Raw genomic sequence first — 26,750 nt, forward strand, 5'->3', positions numbered from 1 at the left:
CGGCAGGGTAGCCGCTCCAAGCAACACTGCTCTCTACAAGCCAACCAAGATGAAGGAACGCCAGAAGACAAACACAGGGAAACCTGCGCTTGGTCAAACGTTCTTCGGAAGGAAGCTCGCACGGGTCATTTTGAGGAGAGCCTGTCATGGGGAGGAATGCTCGTACCTCGAGACAGCAATTCTTCATCCCTCCCCACGGGTAACACCTACTGGCGCAAAGGAGCAATAGGGGATAGAAATAAAGACACACGTCCCGTAGACCCCGCGTTGCGAAGCGTCATGGAGGGACTCGACCAGCTTTCCGGCACGGCGCGCCCTCATTTGCAAAGCCTCCTCCAGATGGCTCAAGACCAGGCGATGAGCGCATTGGCCAACAACAACAGGGCGCAAAATCGGGTCTTACTCGAGGGAAACATGGAACTGTGGTCACCGTCTCGCTCCTTAGGGGGGCTACTCATGTCTTGGGTCCCATTTCATCTAGTGCTCTACGCAGGCTCTCAGCAGATACGCTTTTATCAAAGCTCCGTCCCTGCAGCATGGGGCTGCATACCTTTACATGAGAAAGGCGCATTGGATTTGCGCTTGCTAGAGAAAATTGAATGCCCTAGCGATGCCCAGTGGGCTGGTCGACGCTTTGACCTTATCGTAAGGGCCTCCTCTGGTGCCGCGCTAGATGCCAAATATCCTGGCTTGAGCGTCTTTCCTGGGGATGAGGATCGAGCCACGTACACGGCACGGTATAATTTCCGCGCACCTAGCGCACAAAGCCGTTTGCTGTGGGTGTCACTGATTACTGCGCTACTAGATTCATGTACTGCTGCTTCTTCTGCCCAGTCCTCACAGGCGGCCGAGAACAGAATTTTTGCGCCTGCGTCCGCTTCAGCACCCCGAAACCCTGCGACCCATCTCTTACCGTTCTCAGAGACGCGGGAATGTACTAAAAATACTCAATCGCACTCATTTCACACCCCGGCAGAGCCCGCCGCGGCCATGTCCGCTACATCTTCGGCTGTACTAGCCAACGGTGCTCATATGAGCAACGAAGGTGAACTTCTTTGTGAAGGACCGAGAACAATGCCTGACAGGACCTCGACTCAGTCTATTCCCGTGAGTAAATCACAGAGTAGGCTTGGCGGCAATACAAGGACTCGAAGCACACGACAGATGTCCACCTCTTTCCTTGCCACCCCGCACCCAGAAGCTAAGCCACCTGTGGGAGGTCGATAAGGGCGAGTAAACGTAAATTACTAAGGGAAAAAAAAAATCATGAATAAACTAATAAATGTATCGGGTTGCATGAGCACCGTGATGCTCGTTCTGCTTTCAGCCGTTCGATTTCTTAGGAATGGAAAGTTAGAAGCTTAGAGGAGAGGAGGTTAAAGACTATTCCTATGGGCCCATTCGGCAAAAGAATTTGTGTGAAGCTCGCACACACAAACATGATAGCCGTGTCAAAGTTGTCAATGTCTTGTTAGTAATCAATTTTTTTGAACACAAGCCATGACATACTTAGTAGGGAAAAAGAATAGCAGGAATTCTGCAAAACCTTTGTCGCCCTCTGGGACCAACGCCAAAAGTTTACGGAACAAATCTTGGAGGCTTTTTTCCCCATTTTTTTTGATAATTTTGCCATCTTCTCAACACCAACAGGCTTTGCGTGACACAGCACAATATAAATTACTTCTTTAATCAGCCATATGGTGGTACTTCATGTCAAACGGTCAGATGGAGACGAGTTTTTGTACGAGACTACATGTGAAACAAAAAATGAAGACCTAATCCAGGACTTGGTATGGGTGTGGAACGCCCGCCTACTCTTGCAGCGTCTCGTCAATATGGTGCAAAGTATCCCTCAAGAGCCTGATGAGCTTGGCGTGCGAAGCAACAGTAGCGAGGACATCACACCTAGAAAGGACGTACTAGTTCGGGTGGCGTTTGATGCGGAAGCGTACTTAGGCAGTAACAGCACAAGTCAAGAGGAGAAAAAGACTGGAGATGATGGAACTTTACAGGTAAATAAACCCAAAAAACCACAACACGCTATGTCTCGCACTCTGCTTCAAGAACAACTGGACAACTTCCATGGCGCTATCGAGTCTGCCTCTCCTTCGGTCTCGTCTCCCCTGGCGACGTCTTTTAACCAAAACGTGAAACAAAGCGATGGCACCAAAGACGTGGTATTGGCCGAGATGTCACGTGTAATTAGAAGTGGAAGGTCTCCAACCCTACTCCAGGCTCTTTCTTCATGTGAGGCGAACAAGGCAAATAGTGCTAACAATCCTGAGCAGGATGGGAGCCTTTCGGGTCTTGACCCCACAACCGCACGACTGTGGGCCATGGGGAAAAAATTCGTGCGTGAGAAAACAGTTGGAGAACAATTGGGTGGCTGTCGCAATGAGAAGACCAAGATTGTTGTCAAGCTAGCAGGGCCTGGCCAAGGTCCTCCAGTGCGTGAGCCCGTAGTCAGGGAGGAAGAGAGGTTGGCAATGTTGGCACACTACTTTAAAAGGCAAGAGGAGCTGAAAAGACTAGCTGAGGCTGAGGATGACGAATACCTGCATGCTGAATGGGCGGATGGAAAACAATTGCAGCGGGGTCTGCGGGGTGTAGGAGACGTCGGAGCGCCTGGCATTGGAGGCGTTCGGTAAGATGATTAGCGCTTGATGACGACGTATAGAGATACTAAAAAGCTCTCATATAAGTAGATCTAGAAGCTGGAAAATGTTAAGATTCTTCAACGGAGAAGCAATCAATCTTTTTGAGACCTTTCTAATTGCGCGTTTCGTAAAACGTGTGGAGTATTGGACCCAATGGAGATGTCGAATATGTATGGCTATATATCCATTCAAGTTTTTTCCATTTAAATTTTCTCCAATCCATCACGTATAACACGGCAGACACTACCTATCATCTTTCTAGTATGCTACCCGTGGTGCCACGGGTGATGAATGGAATGCCAGAAACATGGGACACAGAATTTCTGTATTTCTCAAATTTCCGGGGTCGCGGCTTATCTTTTTCTGTGCCCATCGATTATGTTCAAAATGATAGTTTATTTGCATTGCTGATAAATCTTGTGTATCTAGTGTAACATCGCTCGTGCGGAAACAAAACATAACCAAATTGGAGGTATCCAAGACAAAACGTCTTGCAGACCGATGAAACGTGTGGCTTTACACTGCGTCCAAATGATATCCTAAAAAGGCTTCAGCTACAGACATATTAAGCCCGGTAAAAAGTCACTCATGGCAAAAGTTCTGAAGGTATCGGCCGGAAAAATAGTAGGGAAAGTGCGACGCGCCACACCGTTGCGCCTCATGAAGTGCATCGCGCATGCTCACTCGATATTTTTTTCAAAGAAAGAACCCCAAACATCATTATCCTGATGTACACTTGGCTTTTACCGCTACTTAAGCTTATTTTCCATGCAGCATCCTTGTTGTTTTCCGCCCTCCATGTCCTGCCCATCCGCTTTCGGGAACCGGTCGCAATGGCACCAGGCTGGGGCAGCGAATGGTAGGGCATCTTGAAGGAATTTGAAAATTTTCCACCAATCAAACGCCACGAATCGGGTGAGCGTTGCCGGCTGCTGCTTCAAAGCAAAAGGCAAGGAGGCCTGCTGCTTGAGGCGCTTACGTTCGGCCTACCTCTGGTATCGGCCCCGGAAATTTATCTCCTTGAGGTTTCCAGGCCTGGAAGGTTGAGGTCTCGATGGACAAGCGTCGCTCATTGACTGTGGCGCCGCTTGCAGTCACATGTATTAGTTTTCACTCCTGTTATCTCTTGCAATGGAATTATATGTCGAACCGACCCGTGGGGTTGACCTTTTCAGCTATTTTCTATAAAGGATGTGGGAAGATGTGACACGCGTACACGAAGTACGTTCTTACACCGGCAACTTGTCTCCGGACGGTACCTTCTCATAATACGATGGCAAGCATCACACTTCAGACAATCTCATTTCGCTTTTATTACCTTCTTTATCTTTTTGGCTGTAATATCATAGTATTTGGCGTAGCGGAAAGGCCTCTTGGCCTTCGAAGGCCACACAGCTTCACTCGCGATTTGACCTGAATTCATTGCATCGTCTTGGACTGGACTACCGCGAGCAGACGCGAAACGATTACACCATCGGAACAAGTACAACATATATTCTGGTTTTTGTTTCACGTCTGTGACACATTTGCCTGCGCCCGCTTTAGGACGAAGGAGCAAGGCAGCACAGCGGAAGAGCAAAAAAGCCGTCCGTTGTAATCCTCGACTTACCTGGCTCACAGTGGCATCTGCATGCAAAGAGGCTAAGCAGCACGTGCTTTGACAAGATGGAAATGGACTGCCAAATGGGCGAGGGCCCCGTTCGGACATGTGAGCGGGGACCATACGTCTACCATTTTGACTGTACGTCAAGACCCGGACGGAGAAGATGGAGGGAATCAGAGTGTGACAGGGAGCCTTCCCGTTGTTTCAGTGGCGGTTGTCGGGACGTCGAGACTGGTACTGGTGGGCATTGCGACGCAACCCAATGTCCGTTTTTTTGCCGTGTGCTCAATATTTATCTTTCCCCGTTCCGTCCCTTTCACTGTACAGCCTTCTTCAAGGGGCCGTCCGTGCCAAGATTGAACCCGTGCGTGATCTGTTTGGAACTGATCGAAGAAGGCGCAGATTTAACGTCATTATTGGGGTGCGAAGATCGTCATCACTTTCATGTAAGTGCAAGGATGGGGGGGGGGGGGGATGTAAAAGCAATGTAGAAGGCATGGTGTGTCAAATCGGTGGAAGTCGGAAGGGCCAGACGACGAATTCTGAGCGTGTGTTCGGGATGCAGGGATAATGTGCAGGATGTCGGGGTTGGGATGCCACAAGCCGCTTTACGAAGGGGAGGCATTGGGGTCTGGCCTCGGCGACAGGCAGATAGAAAACTAATGCACAATCCAACGTGTTCCCCTCCATATGCCTCCTAGGCCAATTGCATCAATTCCTGGTTGGAACGGAATGCCACCTGTCCCACATGCCGGTAAGAGCACATCATCAGAGACAGGGTGGGAGGGAGGATAAGAGACGGGGGGAAGGAAATGCATGAGCAATAGAGGACAAGGGGAAAAATAATCAACAAGCGCAGGGATCCTTTGGTTTGTTAGAAAGTGTGTTGGTGTGGAGAGGGACGACGATTGGCATCAAAGGACGAAATGATGTGTCGGACAGCATTAATCACCGCTTTCTTCCTCACTCCCGGCGCTTTCCTGTTTCCATGTGCCACCCTCCTCCCCACAGGAAAGGGGCCACCCGGTTTCCTTTCCTGCGACGCATGGCAGAGTCTCCCTTGGACCCGTCGGTCCAGTACCAGGGGCTCCTCGCCATCGTCAAGACCGCTTCCGTCGAAGGACCACCACCACGGTACCCCCCCCCCCCCGCCCCCTCTGTCTCCTACCCTCCCTTACTTTTCCCTCCCTTCCTCTTCCACGTATTTCACTTAAGCTGTGTTACGACTTTCTTGAATAATTGGTGTTGATGTATTTTGATACTCATATGCCACCGTGGGTCTTGGTTCCTTTCTTCGCCCCCCCAGTATTCGATCCAAAACGTCACTCGTCTCGGCGAGCTGGGGGCCTGTCGTCTCGTCGTGACGGCAATGCAGACTTTCAGCGGGGATCGCTGCATCCAATTAATGGGTTTGGAAGCAATCGAAGCCCTGGCTGCCAAAAGCGAAGGGGCAAGGGCGAACTTCCAACAGGTATTCCCTCCCTCCCTCCCTCCCTCCCACCCTATTTCGCTCCCTGCATTTCATACTTTTCCCCGTCGTTTTACCTCTATTAGCTAATATGTAACCAAACCCTGCTATTTGTAAACGTTACTTGTGGAATCCTGTCCTAATATCTCATTCCTTGGCGCCTTTTCTCGTTCCCTTGTCCCTGTCCCTTCCACGATAGGAGTCAGCTGAAGAGCTCTTCACGCGCATTTTTGAGATGCATACCGACGACAAGGACTTACAAGCCGCCGCTTGTCAGGTACACTGGGGAAATGAATGAAGGGAAAGGAAGCTGTGCGAGGATGGCAAAGGGAGCTGCATGACACTACAGGATTATCGGCGCAGGAACCGAGTCCAACGACCCGGATCGCGTTTTTCCAATGCGTTTATCCCCCCCCGCCCTCCGGCCTTCTTTCTTGTCCTCCAGGCACTCGTGGGTCTAGCCACCGGCCATCCTGAATGGCAGAACCGTCTGGGCCTCGCAGGTCTGTGCTCTCGCGTCACTGAAAGCCTCCGTCAATGGCCCGACGACTATGGGATCCAACTCTCAGGTACGCACTCCTCTTCCTTGACCTTGGTCCCGCCTTTTCTTTCTCAATCCTAAACCACATTTATTCTAGTCTATCAACCAGATCACTGGGTGCTTTTGGCCCTCCCTCATTCCTCTCTTTTCCTCCCCTCCCTCCTTCCCTCCCTCCCTGCCTCCCTCGCTGCTCCCTTCCCTCCCTCTTCGACAGGCCTTTACGCTCTAAATGCCCTTCTCTCCCGGCATGAGGCCAACACCCAGAGGGTTTTCGAAGCGGGCGCCGGCGCCATCCTGGTCCAGATGATGAAGACCTTTTGGAGGGACTTGGACGTGTTAGACGGGGCTATCACGGCCATCTACAGGTATGTTCCGAGGCAGCGTCTTTTTCTTTTTCATGCGCATGCATGCATGACGGAGGCATGATGCGTTATGTAATATATATATACGTGCGAGAGATACATCATAAAATCTAGCGGAAAACTCGTTTTTCGGTTGTTGAACATGATTGCGTCAGTCCGTTTTCCCTGTGGGCATTCTAATCCAAGCATTGCCCCCTCCTTCCCCCCTCCCTCCAGCCTATCCTCTCGCGGGGCCGTCGAACGAAGCTGTCTGGGGCAGCTGGATTGTTGCCGCGTTCTATTGGCGGTCATGGCCGCTCATCCTGACGCGAGAGACCTGCAGGTAGAGCGGGAGGGAGGAAAAGTGGGAGCGGACGGCTTAGAGCGGACTGCTTTTTCAGGGATTCGCGAGCCAAAACATCGTGAATTAGACGGCATTGTTTTGAGTGAAAAACCTCGATAAAAAAATCAATTCTGGCCAAAGGTGCTCACATAGAGCCGGTTTCCCTTCCTCCCTCGACGTCTTGCCCCCGCGTATGTATCAGGTCAAATGCTGCTTCGCCATCGCCAAACTTGCCTGGCAGCACGCGGAGAATCGGCATCGATTGGTGGCCCTGAAGGCGGCGTTGGTTGTGACACAAATCTTTAACAAGCACCCGTTCGACGTGGCGGTACGAGGCGGGGGTAGACGGGACGTGAGAAAACCAAGGGGCGAGAAATGGCCGAGGGCCTGACTTGGCGGACGGCTGGGAAGGGAACCCAACGACGCACATGAGCCCGCCCTATTTATCCACCAGTCACTCGTTCCGACAGATCCACGTGGCGGGTTCAGCGGCCATGGTTGCGCTCTACATGCCTTTGGCTCTGGCACAGCGTTTGGCAGAAAAAGGTGCGTCCCTCTCCGTTCCCCTTGGATTCCGTTTTTTCTACCTTCCTGCTTTCCACTACGTATTCTTGATATTTCTTTTAAAATCCCTATGCACACAAATGTGTTCTTTCCTCTCGTTTTCTTTTTTTCCTCTGCGAACAGCGTGGAATACCGTTACGTCCCCTCACCATCTTCCTCCCCTCCTTTCCTCCCTCCATTCCACCCTCCTCTCACCGACAGCCACCACCATTCTTTTGAACAAGACTGCCTTCCTTCTCACCTCCCCCTCGGCGCAGCACAAGTTCCACCATCACCCTCCCTCCGTCCTGGCAAACGGTTCGGAACCTCCGCCCTTCCAGCAGGCGGTGGGGTGGAACAGGGAAAATCCGGCCAAGGAGAGGCCGACCGATCTCAATGGGCCAACGAGGGATGGGGACGGGATGGCTGAAGCACAGGCCTTCCAGGTAAGAAGCAGGAAAGATGAAAGACAGGGTGGGGGAAAGCGAGAGGGAGAAAAGGGAATATGGGAGTAAGTGAGCCTTTCAATTCTCTGGTAGTTGACTGCAGCGCATATTCACCCTGCATTACACTGTTTTTAATGCACAACACTTTTTTCGCTTTCTCTCCAAGGCTTTGGTGCGTGCACTGGCCACCATCCCGGCCGAGTCAGAACTGGAAATTTCTGCCTCGCCCGCCCTTCTCTTCTTACTGGAAGTAGTCAATGGCCGCCACCCACTACTTGATGACCAGCCCACGGCATCCAAGTGAGTCCTCCCATCCCTACTTATTTTAGCATTTTGATGTCAGTATCTTTCCTCCCTTTCTCCCTTCTTCTTTCCTCTTCATATATGTCCACCAACACCAGAGTGTACTCGTTGCTTAAATCCTCATCTCCTCACTCTTGTTGTTCTTTCCCTTTCTCCTTTCGTTTTCCGATCTTCCCCAGTTTTGTTGCCGCGATGGAGAACTATGCGCGCGACGAAGACTCGCAAGACATTTATCTGGAAGTAGCGATTCTTATTACAGACGCGAGTCCCACGGCCAGGGAGATGCTTTTGCAGGTAAAAAGGGAGAAAAAGAAATCGTGAAAGGATGAGATGGCAAGAGCAGTGCTGTTCAACGGAAGAAATGCGAGGGCCGATTGATCGGGAAATCTGTTTAGTTGGGGAAATAGGACATGGAACCAGAATCTATCCAATTTTGACGCCGTTTTCTTCATGTCCGTCCTTCTCGCTCTTTTTCACGTCCTCACCATTTTCCCAGTCCGGAATCACCCGCTGCGTGCTCGACTTAATGAAACGATACCTGTCCGTGGCGTCCCTGCAAGAAAAATGCTGCATGGTCCTCGCAACTTTGACGGAGGAAAGTCCTGAGACAGTGGAACGTGTCTGGAACGAGCAGGTGAGGTCACTACCGAGATGAGACAGAAAGGGGTGGTTTACGAAGTCGTCAAGCCGGGTGGGGGGACAACCACGCTTCTCCTCTGGATAGTCCCAAGGCGATTGCTCACGCACGTATATCTTCCCTCCTCTTGCTCTCCTCGACCGCAGATGATGGCGGCCTTGGTCGACGTGGTAAAGGCGCACCCCAGCCAGCCTGTTCTGCAACACTTTGCACTCTCTTGCCTTCAGGTACGAACGAGTCATTCACTTTCCTGTTTCACTCCTTGGATGATGCTCAGCCAACGCTCGGGCGCTTCTTCCGTCGTTACTCATTACTCCACTCCCAATATATCTCTCCATTCTCCTTATAGAATCTCGCGGAAGACGGAAGCCCTTTACAACGGTCCTCCTTGATCACTCCCAGCGTCCTCTCTCTGGTAGCACTCTCCCTTGCCCTGCATCCTACGGACGAGGACATTGGCAGTGCGGCCTTGGGCTTGATCGTCTCCCTAGCAGCTCAGGTAAGGCGCGAAACAGGAAGTGGTAAAAAAAGGAGCACCGAAAGCTTTTGCTCCCCTGCAAAAATGATTTTCTCACCGTCCCTATCTTTCCCGCCCTTCTCTTCGTGGTTCTACAGGAAATGGATTCGCCGGGCCAGATCCGCACCTGCCAGCACGCATCCAATCTCCACACTAATGGAAATGGCAACGGCTCCCACGATCAGGCCAATGGCCACGCGGAGGTCAAAGCGGAAGGTGATGGTGACATCGCGGCCAGCACCCTCCCTGTTCCCTCGGGACCGTCCTACGTGCGTGCAGTGCTCTCCATTCTCAGGGCGGTATGGAAGCAGATCCATTCCTCTTCCTCCGTCGCTTCCTCCCACTCCTCCTACTCCTCAAACGTATTGGACGAGAAGGAAATTACGCGCCTCTCGGCTCTGGGAATCTTGAAATGGCTGACTTTGGTGGCAAGGGACTGTGCCCCTGGTGAGTGTCGAACAAGAAATGACCAAAAGCATGTCTCAGTTATCAATGTGCCCTGGCCGAAACTTCCAATAGAGTAAGACTCATGCCTTCCCTTCAAAATCCTGTCCTTGCACAGACGAAGTTGCCATATTGAGCGACGACGCGTCGGTACATACCATGTTCGAGGAGGTTGCGGGGGGCCTGGCAATCAGCCACCCTCGTTCCCACTCCCACGCCCCTTCGACACTCATGCTCCCACCTCCCCCCGCCCCGCCTTCCCTGCTGTCCCAGAAACGGTCCCGTCTGAGTTCACTCCCGAATACCGCCGCCGCGTCCTCCTCTCTTATAGACACCGCGGAAATGCACGCGAAACGCTTGTGCTTGGACTTGGTAGCTTCCCTCCCCCAGAGGGACTTGGAGACTTCCTGGCCTCGTGCTTGCGGGGCGGTAGTGGGAGGACTACAGGAAGGGAAAGGGAGGGGAGCGGTCACCCTCAGCGCCCTGGCGGGGGTGGTGGCACTTGCGGAAGGGAACGAGCAAAACAAGAGCGTCCTTCAGGGACTGGGAGCAGGGAAGGGATTGAGTGCCGTGGCCGCAGTGGTCGAGACTAGGGAGAGGGAGCTGTTGACTAAGGCACAAGAAGCGTTGCGGTAGCAGGGGAATGTGTAGTGAGTGAAGGAATGTTGCCTGGGTAGGGTGTACATAGTAAGCAAACAGATCGGAGGTAGCCAACGTTCAGGGCGGGGCCGAACGGGGCAAGAAAGCCGCGCTTGCGTGGACTAGAAAGTGAGATAATGGTAGAATTTAGAAGGCAGTTTCTATAGCAAGGATGTGGGACAAAGACGGGAGGAAATGCTAATGCAGCAATCCTCCAATATGCCTTGGAAGGTAGCGCCTAGGGTTGCGAAGCCCTGTGGCGCCTGTCGATCATGGATATCTTTTTTGCAGTCTGAGGATGTACCGACCATAACTTTGTTTTGTGCCGACGAGGGAGAAGGAAAGGGCCACGTTGGGTGTCTGGATTTGATAGGGAAGCGACTTCTTGGCGTATATGTGAGCGTGCAGCCGGCTTACTTGCGTAGTTGGGTGCCTTCGATGATGCACCGGTATGGTGACTCAGACAATGATGATGATCGCGATCTTTTTGTTTTGATTATAACGCGTTGTCTCTGTGTGTGGGGTCAACATTCGAAGACAAAGGAAAGGAACAAATTCCAGCGCGATGATTAGCTTAGGCTCTTACGACAATTTAATGAGTTTGTCAAACCTGCGTGTACCTTACAAATTTGAATGATATGTTCTGCAGGTGTGGAAAGCCGTACTAGCGGCACAGCCGTCTTGTCGACACATCCCGCAGGAGTTCTTTTCCATGCCCCTTTCCTCGTAAGCAAATTGCACCAGACTATGGCCCTTTTATTCTTTATTTGATTTAAGGCTGGTGTCATGACTGCTGGTAGAGATTGATATATATTCCGTTACATGTACACAGTTGTCCAGGACGACTTCGGAAATCGCTTTAATGCAACACGTCACTTAGAAATTTGATTTCAACGTCAGAAGCTACAAATTACATGTTACCTGACTCTCAGACACTCTGAGTGAGAGTTTTCTACCCTTGATTCAAAAACCCTGCCGCGTGGCAACCTCTTCGTCCTGATGCGGTCGCGCTCTCTTCCGTCAAGGCCCCCTTTCTTCTCATTCAAGGACACAGCTGACAATCATGACCTTACAACATCCATCCTTTTTTGCTTCCATTCCCCGCATTCGGGGTGTTTCCTCCATTCCCTTGCCCCATCGTGGTGACGGTAGGCGACGCCGGCTGGCTTCTCAACCCCCCCATCCTCCCCCCGCTTCCTCCTGCCCCCCCCCCTGTCCCTGCATTGCTGTGGGCATGACATGAAGCTGAGGCGCAGGACGAGGGCGGGGTGGGCGTACCACTCCTAGCGATGGTAGGGCGGGTCACCAAAGGCTCGGTTTGCAGAGGGGTCAGATGCGCGTGAGTACCCGAGGCGGAAGCAGGAAGGAGAGAAAGGGGAACAGAGACCGCCCGACGGGCCTGTGGGACGGGCAAGGCCATCGGCTCCTCTCCCATTTTCTCCGTGTGGAGGGAGCTATGCGCTTCTCCATGCCCGTTCCCTTGAACTTGACCTTCCTTGAGGACCGAGGACCCTCCATTTCCCACTCGCGCTCGGCCGGACTCCCCGACCTGCCGCAGAATGCTCTTGATGATCTCCTTCCCGTTTGTCAAATTCAAATAGCGGATCCGCTCATTAGGCAGGTGTGCATTGTCTGTGGATTGACCCAAAGGCAGGTGCAATGCCGGCGCTTTCAACAGGTCCTCCAAGAAGGCTGTAATGGGCATGGTGCCGCCCTCTCTGACGTAAAGGGGAGGCTGATGCCAGACTTCCTCAATTGCCTTCTCCGCCATTTCGAACGCATGCGCCCCTCGGTCGCCGTACCACCAGTCCCCAATTTTCTTCACCTCCACGAAAAGGTCGTTGGGGCTCCGACGTTTCCCAAACTCGTGCTTTAAATGCGCCCGGATGAGGTCCACTAGTCGGGAAGGATTTTGGCGGGGCACGGTCCTCACACTGATTTTGGCCATGGCTGCCTTAGGGAGGATGGAGTAGGAGTCTGTGGGATTGGAGGAGGCCACTTGGTTGATGCTGAGGGTGGGCTGCCGCCATCGCCCGGCGAGGACCTCCCTGCCCGAATTGCAGGTTAGCCCCTTGACGCCTGGAACGAAATTGAGGGAGAGAGAAGAGGGGGGAAGATGATTGATTGCCCTGAATAAAACAGCCTTCCTTGTGAAATGCTTCGTCCCTCCGTCAATGCCCTTGGCCTCCTACCGACTGACAGCAAAACTCCTCTAGCGGAGCCTTCCCACCCCTCTTGACTCCCCTCATCCCTTTCCTCCCTCTTGCTTGCTTACCCAAGGAGGCTTTATATGCGTCAATGTTCAAATTCATCGCGTCGAAGAGCTCGAGTTCTTCTTGCGACACCTCCTGTCGAGCGCAAAAGAGGAAGCCCAAAGACCCCAAGATGTATTTTACGACAACACAGCCATGAGAGGAATAAGGTTCAATCCTTTCCGCATCTCTTTAGCGTTCCAACCATGTCGTCATCAGCCGACGCTCAAACAGACTTCCAAATACTCTCTCCCTGAAACCTACCTCCACTTCGGCATAAAAATCTGGCACCAGGACCATTCCGCGCGCGTCCACCAATGTCGCTAGAATACCCACTAGGATTGGTTCGTCGAGAACATGAGTGCACAATAATTTCCACAAAATGCCAGCATAGAGAGGACACCAAAAATAATCCAGAAAGGGATGAGAATACTCTTCATATACCGAGAAATACACCAAAAAAGGTTGGTGTAGCAGGAAAACGTGACGTGCCATGAGAGAAAGAAAATCGGGGGGACTAGAATGAAGGAAAGACAAGATTGGCCGTGGTTCAAATCGCCTACCTAAATCGTTTAAAGGCTCCACAACTGCCCCGCCATCGATGCCACTGTGCAAGTTCCTGCAGAGATGAAAGTGAAACCCGTTTATCACATGTTAGCATTTTGGACCCTTCCTATCTATCGATTATTCTCCTCTTTTTTTTCTCTTCTCCCTCCATTTTTCACTTTCCTCCGTGCCCTCTCCCTCCTCCCCCCTTTACCTTTTAGGTCCGTGCACTCGCACCTCCAGATGGATTGTGCCTCGCATCCCATACGTCAGGCAAGGACGATCGTCCGCGATCTGTTGGTACATGTCATTGCGATATTGCATCAGGCGTGCCATACCCTGCCCCTTATCACCCCTCTTTCCCCTTCACTTTCCTCCCGTCCTTTGTAAGGTGGGCCAAAATAAAGCAAAGGGATTCGTGCAACCCCTCCCTCCTCCCGTTTCCCCCCTCTTCCTACCCAGGTACTATTTGCTTGCAAGATAAGGCCCGTGCCCCTAAACCAATGCAAATTTTGTAGGACCGCTTCACGAAACCCCTCCGAAGACGTCTCTTCTTCCCCCTCCAGCAAAAGAACTGCATTCATATCTGGTAATGGAAGAGACAACAAAAATGCGATGCCAGTCGTGGGTGGTGTGGACAAGGGATGGGCCCCAGAGACTTGTCGGCAGATGCCCGTCACAAGCAGATCCACCGCCTCGGCAAATGCTCGGCGCAAGGACACGATCAAAAAGCGGTCCACACATTGCCCACAAACCGCCAGACCTGCCCCTCTCATCGTCCTGACCATAATCAAGAGCATATTATTGTCGACGCCCCTTCTCCCTCCTTGCCGGCCGCGACCTACCTTTTAAGATTCCCTGCTCCTTCATCTCCTTCAGCGCGAAGATCATCGCCATGATGGGCCCTTTGTTGTCCGTGACCCCGCGTCCATAGAGGTACCCGTTCAAGGCCATCATGACGAAAGGATCCTGGGTAATAACGACCAATAATAAGAAAAGAGTCATGGCAGGAAGAGGCGTTCAAGTCACCTCATGCTCATCCATTTCTCCTTGGGCCCCCCTCCCCCTCCCCCCCCCCCATTCCGCACCGTCTTCCAGGTCCTCTCCGAAGCTGGTACCACGTCGTAATGCCCGTACAACGTGACTGTGGGTTTATCTGGTTGGTTCCCAAACCGCGCAAGAACGACAGGGCTTTTCCCCTCCACCAAGGAAACCATCTTCACGCTGGCCCCCAAACGTTCCAACAGCGAGGTCAAAAATTTCGCACACCGCCAGCATTCCTCCTTGTGGAAGTCTTCTTCAGACACTGACACGCTTTGGTAACTGACAAATTCGCTCAGGCACTCCTCCATGCGAACCAATTCAGGGCCCCCCACTCCCTCATCCTCCCCATCCCCCCGCCGCTCTCCATCCCTCCCTCCCTCCTTCCGGACACCCTTCCCACCGTTCTTCGAAGCCTCCTGCGGCATGTCCCAAGCAAGCACCGTGCCCCCTTGCAGGCCCGAAAAGAGCAAACGTTGCCCTTCCTGAGTGGCCACTAAACTCTGAACCCCCTGCTCCACCTGCTGAAACGCTTGGTAAAACGTCAGGCTGTCCACCCGCCAGACGAGGATGCCCCCGTCCGCGGCGCCAGAGAACAGGAAGCCCTCCCAGATTGCCAGGCTCAACACGTCGTCGTTGTGCCCTCGGAGGGTGCGGCGGCAGGAGAAGGACTCCATGTCCCACACTTTAATCGTCCCGTCCCTCGAACCGCTGATCACCACCCCCTCCTCCCTCCCCGCCAGCAGGGTCAAGACGGAGCCGTGGTGGCCCTGCAAGGTCCGGACGCAGGAGCGGGAAGCCGGGCTCCAGACCTTGACGAAGCCATCGCCCGCGCCGGAGACCACGTAGGGAGGGTAGACGGTCAGGGCCGTGACGGGCCCGCAATGGTGCGACTCGAAATGGTTCATCCCAAGGCGTTCGGGGTGGTAGGAAAGGGAGACGGCAGTCGGGGAAAAGGCGGATTCGAAGGTGAGAGAAGGAGGGGTGGAGGAAGGGGGGCAGCGGGGAGGGAGAGAGGTAGGGTCGGCGTGACCGTAGGGGGAAATCGAACCGCGGACCCTTGCAAGCGCCTGACTGACGTGTCTTGAAATCCTAGGTATATGACCTCGCCACCGTCTTCCTCCCCGCCCTCCCCGTCCGCTCGCGTCCCGGCGGCCACCGCCAATGAAATGGGGTGGCCCATGCCCTCGATAAACACCACGCCCAACAAGAGGATGCAGCCCCCCCCCGACCCGACCCCGTTCCCTCCCTCCTCCCCCTGCCTCCTCCCCCCCCCCTCCCCGCCAAGCCCCAGGCCCGCAATTTGTTGTCGCTACTCGTCGTGTACAAAACCTGCCCGTGCACCACCAAGGCCAAGACCGCATGGCCCTCATCCGCGCAGGGCACCACCGCGTCGAGGGAGAAAGTCTCAATGTTCCATACCCGGATGCACCCGTCCAAGGACCCGCTGAACAACAGGTTGCCTGACACGGCTAATGCCAAGGCGGACTCACTGTGGCCCAAGATCATGTGCCGGGCCCGCTGGAAGATCCCCACCCCTTCCTCCCCCCCTTCCTCCCCCCCTTCCTCCCCCGGTTCCAGCCTTTTGCGCGGGGACAAGGACGCAGGGCGCGCCGTTTCCACCCTGGGCTCGCCTCCTTCCCTCCCCAAGACCGCTCGAGATGCCACCGGGCCCAGCGTATCCTGGAGTTCGATCGGCAGAAGCCGTCGTTCCATCGACATGATGTTCTCCAATGCAAAGCCCATCGCGTCCGAGGCCCCCAGGGGGGCCAGAAGCAGGTGGAGGTCGGGCGTGACGATGAGCATGTTGTTGGGCGGGACCACCACCCAGTCCGTGTGGTTGTCCGAGAGAGGCTCCGAGGTGGCGATCACGACTTTGATCCGCCGGTCAGTGTGGGTCATGCCGTACTCTCCTCCCGTCCCGGCCACCACTGCTCCCCCCGGGCCAGCCGTGGTGGTCGTCTTGCGTTCGTACGCCGTGCCCGCGCCGAAATAGAGCGAGGCTGGCGAGGAGTCGGGGGATTTCGGGTCGTGGACAAAACGGGTGGCCAGGAGCATGAGGCCGTCCGAGATGACAAAGTTCAACAAGGAAGCTTCCTCCACCCCGCATTCTTGGCAGGTGCGAACGATCAGGGCCACGACGCCCTCCATGTTCTGCCGGAGCACGTCAGGGGAGACCACGGCCATGTGGTCGGGCAGGGCGTTCAAAAACAGGGCAAAACACACGACTGTGTCGCTCGCCCCGTTCGCCACCGCGAATTCGAAGCAGGCGTCGTTGAGTCGATCCATCAGCCGTCGACGGACACGGTCGAAGCCACCCACATTGCCGTTGTGCATGAACAGGTAGCGTCCGCACCGGAAAGGGTGACAGAGGCGCTCGGCTACCACCGAGCCAGGGGTCGCGGCCCGCACGTGGGCGAACAGGAGATGAGAACGTATTTTTTCTGAAAGTTGCATCAAATTTTCGTCGTTCCACGCCGGTCGGGTACTGCGGTAGATGCAAGGCTCGGGGTCTTCCGACATGTCAGAGGAGTACCACCCGATCCCGAAGCCATCCCCGTTGATGCAGGGCGGTGTGTAGTGCGTCTCACACAGGCGCTCGCGTGCGGCGAAAGATTGCGTGATGATGGAGTGGTTGGGGCGAGTCACGAGATCGGCAGCTACGATGGGCGTGCCAATGTACGCTGTGAGACGACACATCCTGGAGTGATGTCGGCTATGTTGGAGATAAACGAAGAGGAATCAATTGTGGGATACAAAACGAAGCTCATAGTTGTAATGAGTGCGGAGGACGTATGAGGATGGTAGGTCACGGCGAAAGCGGGGTTTTGAGGGGTACTAGCCCTATCCCTAATCCTGGCAGGAGGATTAAAAGGACTCACGGACTTGAAAGAGTTCCAAGAAAGAAAAGAACAAAAAACCCGACACTCGCACCACGGACCTCCTGGTATAAGTACACGGGTTGCAATTTTTAAAAGAAAGGCAGAAATGATTTTTTGAGAGTGCTTGGTCTTACCTTTGTGAGGTAGGGGACTGGAAAACCAATGCACCAAGGGGCAGGGCAAGGGAGGAGCACCAGGAAGGTATTTAGGACCCAAAGATCAGGGAAGCAGGCCCACAATCTCCTCTTATACCCCTTCCACGGCCTAGGAATAATGTCCTGTAACCTATTGTGTGGATTTTCGACACCAGAAAAGGGTTGCACTTGTTGAAATTGAAGGCCTGAAAACCGCAAGCATCGTATCGTGACGGCCAGGTCGGCTTGAGTGGAGGACGCGTTCACTCGTACCACCATTACCGGGCAGCCTTACGACAAATTAACGCCAACAAACTCGGATCGGGGCATATCAATTGAAATGTGCCCGTCACAGTCGTCCTGGCGTTAGTTAGGATGGCCAAGGAAGTAAATGGACAAGGTGGCTGGCGTGCGCGTGACTCTCCTCTGACTCCAGTGGTCTAAGCCGGCTTGAAGGAAAGCGCATCAACCCGCCATGGGTCTTCCTCCTTCCTCCCAATAGTCAGTACCAAGCGTGGTTGTGATGGCATACACGTTATTTTGCAGGCATGGAATGAACAGCGTGGTACCTGAAAACTTCAACTGTCTTTTGAGTGCTTTGACCTTTTTTTTCTTACTAGTTTACGTTGGCCCATATTACGCCCTACCCCCCCGTCCTAGTACATTCATTACATAAACGTCTTGGACCTTTGATATCGAGGCCACTGTCGAAGCATCTTTTCCCCATAAAACATAATGAATACAGGATACCGCCAATTGTCTTTACAGTTTCCCTTCCATTTGATTGTCTGTCAACGAAATAATTCTGGCTCCCTCCTTCACTGGCTTCGTCCTCTCTTCCCTTTCAGAGTCATGGGTCGTTTGTACGTTCTGATTGCCGGCAGTTTTCTTGCGGGATTTCTTGTGGCTTGCACATCAAGCACGCCTACATCTCCCCCACCTCACCGGTTGCGTCGTGCCTTGGAGGCGTTCAGTCTAATTCCGGACGCAAAGGTCCGCATGGGTGAGCTTGAAGCGCCTTTCGCGGCAAAAGAGCATGATGTAGGATCAGAGGGGGAAATCAAGAATACTGTGAATGAGCACTACAATCCTGCAGGTGGGCGTGGTGCAGCAGCCTCTCAGACAACGGAGGAAGTGTACAAAGTGACGACAGAAAACAGTGAGCCTACGATAGAGCACGTAAGGCTCGTCCCAAGGTACATAACATTGGCGGAGGAGTCGGAGAGACCGGCTCGCGTCGTTCTACCCGATAACTATCCCGCCGATCAATCGGAAGATGGAAGTGAGGACCAAGCAGGAGCGAAACTTTGGCCCTTGATCATGATGCTTCACGGCTACGGGTCTGATGCCTCCTATCACGACCATTTTTTGGGGCTCAGCGCGCGAATCAACCAACATGGTGGCTTTCTGGCTCTCTTGCCGAATGGGACCGTGAACAGCGAAGGCAAGCATTTCTGGAACGGGATTCGCTGTTGCGATTTCGATCATCAGGGCCCCGACGACGTGACGTACCTGACGAGTTTGGTGAAAGAGGCCATCCGCACTCTCGACGTGGACCCTCGTCGGGTCTACATGCTGGGGCACTCGAACGGCGGGGCCATGACGCAGATCTTGGCCTGTGAGCACGGGGAACTCTTCGCGGCCATCGCCAGCGTCACCCCGGGCGAAATCCCCAGTGTGTGCGCACCCTCCCACCCCATCTCTGTGTTGGAAGTATGCGCCTCTGAGGACGTGATTGTGAAGGCGGAGTTGTGTGCAAGTGTCGTAGGGAACTGGACAACCGTGGATCGTTGCCCCGCCGCCCCTCATTTGGAGACGAGCAGGGACTATGACTGTGACCCCTCGAGACCTTTCGACGATAACGAGGGCTATGATCAATGGAGAGACCACAATTGCAAGCTGGAGGGAAGGGAAACGGAAGTGACAGGATGGGTCTGTAAGGGCGGGAGCCAGGTAGAGTTTTGGTGGATGCGCGGGGCCGCCCACAATCCGGCGCTTTCTCCGCAATGGTCCGATGATGTCGTCGCGTGGTTGTTGTCAAAGGACTATGTGGCTGCCGACTCTTGAGGCATTCGGTACGCGGCGCTGAGTACAAAAACAGACAGGTCGCAGTTGTTGCATGGTTTGGTGAAAGACAGAAACATGGCAGCAAATAGCCCTTTGATAATGACGACTTCGACCAGGAGAGTAAAGTGAACTCTTGGAATAGTCACAGATACGGAAAGGTGGATTTACGGCAAAGTAATTAAACAAACAGCGGTTTTATGAAGGTGCCACAGTCACCGTGCGTGCTCTCCGTTACAAACCCAGCGACCTTGTTCTACTTTACAAGATTTGCATACTAAAAATGGCACGCCACTCTGCATGTTACACAGAAACTAAGAAGCTCCGTTCAAATTGGATTACAGTACACGTTGATGCTTACATGTCCAGGTTCCGAGAAAGGGACGGTCCAATCATGGGACGACGGGCGAGGCAGGGGGGAGGAAAGACAAGGCGGCATCCACCTACTTCTACTATACGAGCTCACTAATGTATTTTCCCTCAATTTTGTTGATTTATTTGGGACGCATACCATTAATTGATAGGACTGCTTGTATGTGTCGGGATAGTCTAGCGTCAAAATGCACCCCAGGCTCGCAAGGACATGTGCGTGACGTTACGTGCCGCACGGGATCTTCGCGCAATTTTTACCATTGCCACATACGCCAGCCCGCAAAGACACGCATGTGCGTGAAAACTACCCAAAAAGTTGTACACATATGCCTTAGAATTTAAGCTATGTTTTCGGATGCAATGAAGATGGGATGCCGGAGAACTCCCATGGCAAGCTCTTTCAGCAAGACCATGGGTCTGCCGTTGGAAGCACGACAGTACCAACATCCTTGCAACCGAACATTGCGAGAAAAATTTCTTGAGGGACGTACCCATAGTTATTTCGTGAGGAAGGTCATGTCTCTTACCTGGTTTTTAACCAACACATCAGTAACGCGTAATACTTGGTTCTCTAACGAACGTTTTTTGGGTCACCACACATTTGACACCAGCCACTAAACTGAAACCCAAGCCGCTGAAAGACGCTTTCTGAGGAGCTGGTGAAGTTAAAAAACACCCCTCGTTGGCCCCAACACCGGGATGCCTCAAGGCACGAGTGAAAATGTGGCTGTATACGTGCATAGTTCGTCAGTAAACCCATCAGAAGGAGATACTGTTGTACATGTTGCCGATACAAAACCCTCCGCCAACGTGCCACCAGACGGAGAGGCTTCGTCCCCCGAAATTCCACCGACATCTCTACAAGACGCCCGAGGCTCCAGTCTTTCATCATCAATATCACGCATTGAATCGACGTTGAGTGACAATGTCTTCACTCATCCGCCTCCTTCCAAATATTCCTACTTCGTGGCGGCCATGGCCTGCTTAAATAGCTGCAATCTAGGCTACGATGTTGGTTCTGTCGGAGGCGCGGCACTCTTGATGCAGGAAGAATTCGAGTGGTCATCCTGGGACCTTAGCTTCTATGTTGGTACGTTCGGACCGCTCAACATCTTATGAGGATTGTGTGGTCCTATCTGGAAGAGGAACGTGGGATCGGTTATTCTCATTCGTTTTTTTTCCTTCCTCAAACGCGAAGAAGCTACCTTTTATGCGGTGTTGTCACCTCTGAAATTTTTTTCTCACGAATGGACAACTACCCGGCAGGTTCCATGAATTTCTTTTGCATTTTTGGGGCTTTGAACGCGGGATACATTTGTGACATGGTTGGCCGTCGCCGCACTTTCTCGATATCCTGCGTTATTTTCATTACGGGCATCCTGATTCAGGTGAGAGTGAGGAGAATTTCTTATCTTTAAATATTGACGGGTGGGTGCGCATGAAGCATGCGTGCACGACTGCATGCTGAAAGCAGGCTGTGTGACGGAGAGGCGGGTACAGCTTTGTCCCTGCAGTATACGCTCAAGAAATATTCCTCCGATGGTTTGCCCGCATTCAACCCCCTGACAAGCTTGCTTTTGTCCCTCCCCTTTCTCACTTCCATCGACCTTCCTGCCTTGCAGGTGCTAGCACGGGCCTTTCCCCTCGCCATGTTTGGCCGTTTTCTCATTGGTATTGGGGTGGGCCTCGGGCTCGCCATTGACGCACTTTACATTGGCGAAATCGCCCCTCCCAGCCACCGTGGGCACCTGGTGTCCTTCTCGGAGGTGGCGCTGAATTTTGGGATCATGTTGGGTTTTGTCGCGGACTACGCACTTCTAGATGTGGGGCCTGGACTGGATTGGCGCTTGATGCTGGGCTTAGGGATGGTGATGCCCTCCATCCTCATCGTCCTCTCCTTCACGGTCATGCCGGAATCTCCCCGCTGGCTTTTGATGCGGGGTCGGCGGGAGGAAGCCGTAGCAGTATTGCGGAAAGTTTACATGCCAGGGAGCAATGTGGACGGTGTTGTTGCTCAGATAGAACATCATATACAAGCTGATTTCGCCGCGGATAAACACAGCAGTTGGCACGCCATTTTTTGTCCGACTCCGCCCGTGCGGCTGATGCTTTTGGCAGGGATTGGGCTTGCGGCTTGCCAGCAATTGAGCGGGTGTGAAAGTTTGATATATTTCTCTCCAGAATTCATGAGAGACGCCGGCTTTGTCACGAAGAACGCGGCCTTTGGGATGACCATCCTTGTAGGGGCGAGCAAAACGCTTTTCACCATCTTAGCCGCCCTGTACGTGGACCAAATGGGTCGTCGGCCCTTGCTTTTCATCTCCATCGGAGGACTCTTTGTCTTCCTGATCGTGATGGGCCTGGCCTTTGAACGAGAGAGTCTGGCCTGGTTGATGGTGGTAGGTATGTGCCTCTATGTCGCTTTTTTCTCCTTGGGAGTTGGTCCATTAACGTGGGTAGGGACCACTGAGGTATTCAGCACGCGCATCCGTGCCAAGGCCATGTCATTGGCAACGTCCTCCAACCGTCTTATCGCTGGAATCGTTGCGAGTACAACGCTCCCCCTGGTCCAGGTAGGACACCCGGAAGAGATGGGTTTCAGTTATTCGATTGTATAACAAGCTTTCCTGTGTATGTATCACCAGTTTTAATTTATTAAATTCATGTCTCTCACCTAGGCGCTGACACCCATGGGGTTCTTCTTCTTCTACGCCTGCATGACGATGGGCACTGGGGCCTACGTGTATGTCTTCTTTCCTGAAACGAAAGGAAAGTCTCTTGAAGAGGTGGAAGAATATTTTGAACGGGTTGCAGCACAGGCGGGTGCCCGGAGAAATAGGAAGAAGGGAGGTAACCGGGAGGGTGAGCAGATGTACACGGCCCACACCGACGGATCGAATGAAAGTGAGGAACGCCAAGTTGAAATGATCAGCTGAAAATTGTATAGGGTGCAGTTGCAGTACATTTAAAACTTGAAAATAAAATCTTAAATACTCGAAAATGATGGGATGGCTGATTGTCTTCAGAATCAGGCCAGGGGCTAAGGAATTGTCTGAGTCGGGATCTTACCTCTTGTGAGCCTCTTCGATGCAAAACAAATATTTGTCAGCTGCTGTAACTGATAATGCAGCATTAGAATTGCCTTTGTTGATACATTTATTCTACTTGTTGTGTCAAGTAACTCGGAAAGGAAATCATTTTCAGGCAATTTTAAGTGTCAGTGGTGTCTTAGGCAAGCCGAAGGGGAAAAAAGCGACAGCTGACGGCCGGAGGCGCGAGGACCATGGAAGTCTTGCAATGCCTCGAGCGCTTTGTCTTTATGTACAAGTGCGCAGCCATACAAGCCTTTAGTTGCTACATTTACGTGTGTATTTGTAGCTTATATCGTGCTTGTACGTATGTAAGGTTGGTGCAGTTGTATTGACGATGGTGTGCAGGCCTTAAAAAACAAGAAATAGGTTTGGAAGCCACTGTCAAAGCAGACTTGTGTCGGTGTCAATGGCTTTGACTCTGCTGCGCCAATCTGCAGATGCTGTGGGCATAATATCATTGTAAAAGATCCTTGATGGTAGAAGACAGGGCATATTTTCACGGACCACGTTCGCGCCTCCCTCTACAAGGCAAGACGACCATAGCCTCGTTCGTATGGAAGTCTTCCTGTGTCTGTACTTGTCGATGCACATCAAAGTTATGTACAAAGGCGATCTGCAAGCTCGTTGGGATTCTCAGCTCTGGCTCGTCTTTCGCAGATCTGCGCCTCGTTGATCGCCTTGACACCTTTCTCTCACCTCCACATCGACCATCCCCCTCCAGTCGCATCATGGCACAAGCCCCTGTGGCCCCGTCGGCGGAGCTTCAAGATCTCTACGCGACGCTCTACCATGCACTGGAAGAGGAAGCTTTTGAAGAGGTGCTGTCTGCCGCTGACGCAGTTCTGAAAAGCGCGCCCGACGAGCTGGAAGCCCGGGCAGCAAAGGCAGCAGCAGCCCTGCACACAGGGGACTATGCTCTTGCCTTAACCACGGCACTTCCAGCTCAGGATTTCGAACGAGCCTATGCATTGTACAGACTGGGACGAGGTTCTGAGGCCTTGGCTGTCTTGGACGGAAGTCCCGAGCAGAATGAAATATCCTTTCGGCATTTGCGGGGCCAAGTCTTATTCAAAGAAGGCCGATATGATGAGGCCATTGAGGTGTTCTCGGCTCTGGTCGAGGAGGGACGCAAGGCGGGAGACGAGGAGGATGTCGAGCTGCTGACCAATCTGTACGCGGCCTTCGTGGCAGCCCGTCGCGGCCAGGAGGCTTTATCTCGTTTTCCCCTGGAGGCAGAGCTGCGTGAGACCTCCTACGAGTTGGCTTTCAATTCCGGTGCCGCCCTCGTCGACACGGGCGACCTGAGTGCCGCTGAAGCGCGTCTGCGGGAAGCTTTGAATGTCTGCGAGCGACTGGGGTTGGAAGAGGAGATGTCGCCTGTGGACATCCTGAACGAAGGGAGCGGGATTCGACAGGAGCTGGCTTACGTCTTGGCCTCCCAGGGACGACGCCGGGAGGGCCTGGAGATGGTGTCGACGCTGACAAAGAAAGCGAACAAGCTCTCGGACCCTGTGGTCCGCGCCTCTGCGATGATTACCGCGGCAGCTTTGAAGGGCGGTAGGGGCCAGACCAAGGCGCAAGGCGGTTTGAACAAGTTGCAGGCAGCCTTAGAGGAGGCCGGGCCCAAAATGATACCCGGACAGAGCATTTTGCTCCGAGTGAACGAGGCGCTGATGCTGGTGCATTCTGGCAGGCTGGACGACGCGGAAAAGGCGGTGGCCGCGCTCAAGAAGGAGGCAGCTTCGGCGACGGCAAAGGGGGGAGGACAGGCCCCGGGGACCTGGCGTGTGGCCCTGGTCGAGGTCGCGATCAAGATGCAAAGGGCCGCGACCGACCCCGCGGGAGACCTCCAAACCCTGTTCCAGACCGTGCAAGCCATGGCGCGTGGCTCCCCGTCGCAGGACAGCGTCGACGCCGAGCAACAAGTGGGCACGGCCTGGGCCCAGTGCCTGGTCTATCAGGGAAAACTGCGCGAAGCCGCCCAAGTGCTGGAATCCATACCGTCCCTGCAAGGATACCCGGCTGTGGTCGCCACCGTGGCTTCCATTTACGCCAAACTCGGCTTGGAGGAGGAAGTGCTGGCCACATTCGACCGTGCCGTCTCCTCCTTCCCGCCCTCTCTTCCTCCTCCCTTCCTTGCCAAGCTGTTGCGGGGAACTGCGGCCCTCCGCCGAGCCAAAGGGGATCAAGCAGGGGCCGCGACGGCCTTGCGCGCGCTTTTGGACTCGGACAAGCTCAAGGGAGAGCTGGACAGCGACGTGAGGCTCCGCACGCTGGCAGACTTGGTCATGGCAATGTCGTGGGTGGACGGAGAAGAAGCAGGGAAAATCGCAGAGGCGGAGCTGCCGGCGGTGGAAGGGGAAGGAGGGAACGAGGACGAGGAGGTGGACGCCAGCATTCTAGAGGAGGCCGGGCTGCCTCGACGGCAGGGGGGAGGAGAACGGCGGACGCTGCCGCCCGGCGCGGCCCCTGGGGGCCAGAAGGAAAAAGAGGAGGAAGAGCAAGCCAAAGCAGCGAAAAAAGCCGAAGTCCGGAGGCGGCAACGGGCCCGAGCTCGAACCGTTTATTTGGCGAAACTAACGGCTGAGGGGAAATACGACGCCAGTCGTCCCGGCCCTCCACCAGACCCTGAGCGATGGATTGCCAAGAATCAACGCTCGTACAACAAGCGTGGCAAGAAAGGGAGAGGCAAATTTGTGGGTGCTCAAGGTTCAGGGAACGGAGCAGCCAGGGACGCGGCCATGCTGGATGTGGCAAGCCGGGTGGAAGCGGAGAAGAAGAAAGGGGACGAGGACGGCAGGGGTGGCGTGAAAATGGGGGGTGGAAGAAGGCGGAGGAAGTGAGAGAAAGATTCCTGCCTAGGACGACGGGGAAATGCGTTGAAGCGATACGGGGGGTGGGGAGGGAGAGATGAGAAGTTACGGGGGCCCTCCCACCGGGCCTGAAATACTGAAATCTTTTCAATGCGTGGGGGCTACGATGGCAAGGAACGATTTTCCCCCCGAGAGTTGTTTTTCTGGTTTTGCCATTATCTTTCATCGGCCTCCCGACTCCGACACCTGCGTCTCGCCCCCTTTCCATTCCTACTTCTGGCCTTCTCTTTCCGGTTCCTTGTCACAGGGACTCGCACAAAAATAACATTCTTTGCTCAGTAGAATACGTCCCGTGGCAAAGCGTCCACGATGGCGTCCGGCGTACCCCTCAGCGGCGGATGTGTGTATTTCGGAAGGCTTTTCCCATCCTCGACTAAGCCTTTTAACAAGGCATCGATGCCCTTCTCGTCCAAGCCGCCCATGGTTTTTATCACTTCTTTTCCCCAGTCATATGTGGCAACCACGTAAGGATCTTTTCCTGGCCAGCCATCGCGTACGAGGAAAGGGGTAGTGGGGTTCAGCATTTTCAGCTCGTCATAGTTGTGCCTGATGTAAGAGCGCGCGGCGGCGCTGCTTTCCTCAGAAGCGCTTATGAGAAAACGGAGCTCACGAACGTGCTTGGAGATGGAAGCACGCCATGCGGCCATGACTTTTCTTGAATGTACTGTTGGTGGGAGCAAAGTTTTGACAGGATGAGCACAGGAGTGGAATACATGATGCATTTTTTGGACGGAAGTCTCTATCCTTTACCAGTCTAATACTAAAAAACAACCCTCTCCAATCTCGTACACAGCCAAATTCACATGTAATCAGGTTTTGGGTGTCTAGCAACCTCGAAGTCACTGCTGTAAAGACAGATGCAACGAGAGATGGTTGCATGAAAGAGGGGCTTCCAAGCTCTTTCCAGCCGCAGCCCGGCGGCGGCGTCTGATTGCTCTCGGTCACACAAGCCGTCAGAAAGGAAAAAACATCTCCCAATGCCACGCGAGACGAAGGACGTAGAAAAATCGAA

The 26,750-nt window shown here is 53.6% G+C and overlaps 5 protein-coding genes across 5 annotated transcripts; 3 read left to right on the forward strand and 2 right to left on the reverse strand.

Annotated features, from left to right (window-relative positions):
• The first annotated feature begins 3,994 nt into the window (after window positions 1-3,994).
• Window positions 3,995-11,685, forward strand: NGA_0248410 (Aardvark). Its single transcript, XM_005856082.1, has 16 exons — window positions 3,995-4,398; window positions 4,588-4,706; window positions 4,962-5,014; window positions 5,272-5,394; window positions 5,567-5,731; window positions 5,928-6,005; window positions 6,078-6,297; window positions 6,379-6,634; window positions 7,107-7,281; window positions 7,424-7,499; window positions 7,641-7,942; window positions 8,109-8,242; window positions 8,425-8,539; window positions 9,232-9,381; window positions 9,498-9,846; window positions 9,962-11,685. Exons 3-16 carry the CDS (start codon window positions 5,009-5,011, stop codon window positions 10,477-10,479), a joined length of 2,667 nt encoding a protein of 888 aa, XP_005856144.1. The 5' UTR covers window positions 3,995-4,398; window positions 4,588-4,706; window positions 4,962-5,008; the 3' UTR covers window positions 10,480-11,685.
• Window positions 11,558-17,667, reverse strand: NGA_0249310 (wd repeat-containing protein; the record flags this gene model as incomplete). The annotated part of the gene is made up of 10 exons (XM_005856089.1): window positions 11,558-12,561; window positions 12,758-12,830; window positions 12,999-13,069; window positions 13,298-13,353; window positions 13,495-13,574; window positions 13,739-13,866; window positions 14,126-14,249; window positions 14,369-15,395; window positions 15,649-17,037; window positions 17,633-17,667. Coding segments are annotated over 10 exons (3,987 nt in total), but the record flags the coding sequence as incomplete, so codon positions are not given.
• Window positions 17,668-20,377: 2,710 nt separating this feature from the next.
• On the forward strand, window positions 20,378-22,884 carry NGA_0248510 (uncharacterized protein). Its single transcript, XM_005856083.1, has 4 exons — window positions 20,378-20,863; window positions 21,403-22,176; window positions 22,234-22,346; window positions 22,452-22,884. Exons 1-4 carry the CDS (start codon window positions 20,473-20,475, stop codon window positions 22,707-22,709), a joined length of 1,536 nt encoding a protein of 511 aa, XP_005856145.1. The 5' UTR covers window positions 20,378-20,472; the 3' UTR covers window positions 22,710-22,884.
• Window positions 22,885-23,593: 709 nt separating this feature from the next.
• On the forward strand, window positions 23,594-25,708 carry SRP72 (signal recognition particle subunit SRP72; the record flags this gene model as incomplete). Its single annotated transcript, XM_005856077.1, has 1 exon — window positions 23,594-25,708. The coding sequence occupies one exon, from the start codon at window positions 23,594-23,596 to the stop codon at window positions 25,706-25,708; it is 2,115 nt and encodes a 704-aa protein (XP_005856139.1).
• Window positions 25,709-26,013: 305 nt separating this feature from the next.
• Window positions 26,014-26,385, reverse strand: NDUFA2 (NADH dehydrogenase (ubiquinone) 1 alpha subcomplex 2; the record flags this gene model as incomplete). The annotated part of the gene is made up of 1 exon (XM_005856078.1): window positions 26,014-26,385. The coding sequence occupies one exon, from the start codon at window positions 26,383-26,385 to the stop codon at window positions 26,014-26,016; it is 372 nt and encodes a 123-aa protein (XP_005856140.1).
• Between the last annotated feature and the right edge of the window lie 365 nt (window positions 26,386-26,750).

Source organism: Nannochloropsis gaditana (assembly GCF_000240725.1).
Source record: "Nannochloropsis gaditana CCMP526 unplaced genomic scaffold scaffold045, whole genome shotgun sequence".
NCBI classification, from domain to species: domain Eukaryota; class Eustigmatophyceae; order Eustigmatales; family Monodopsidaceae; genus Microchloropsis; species Microchloropsis gaditana.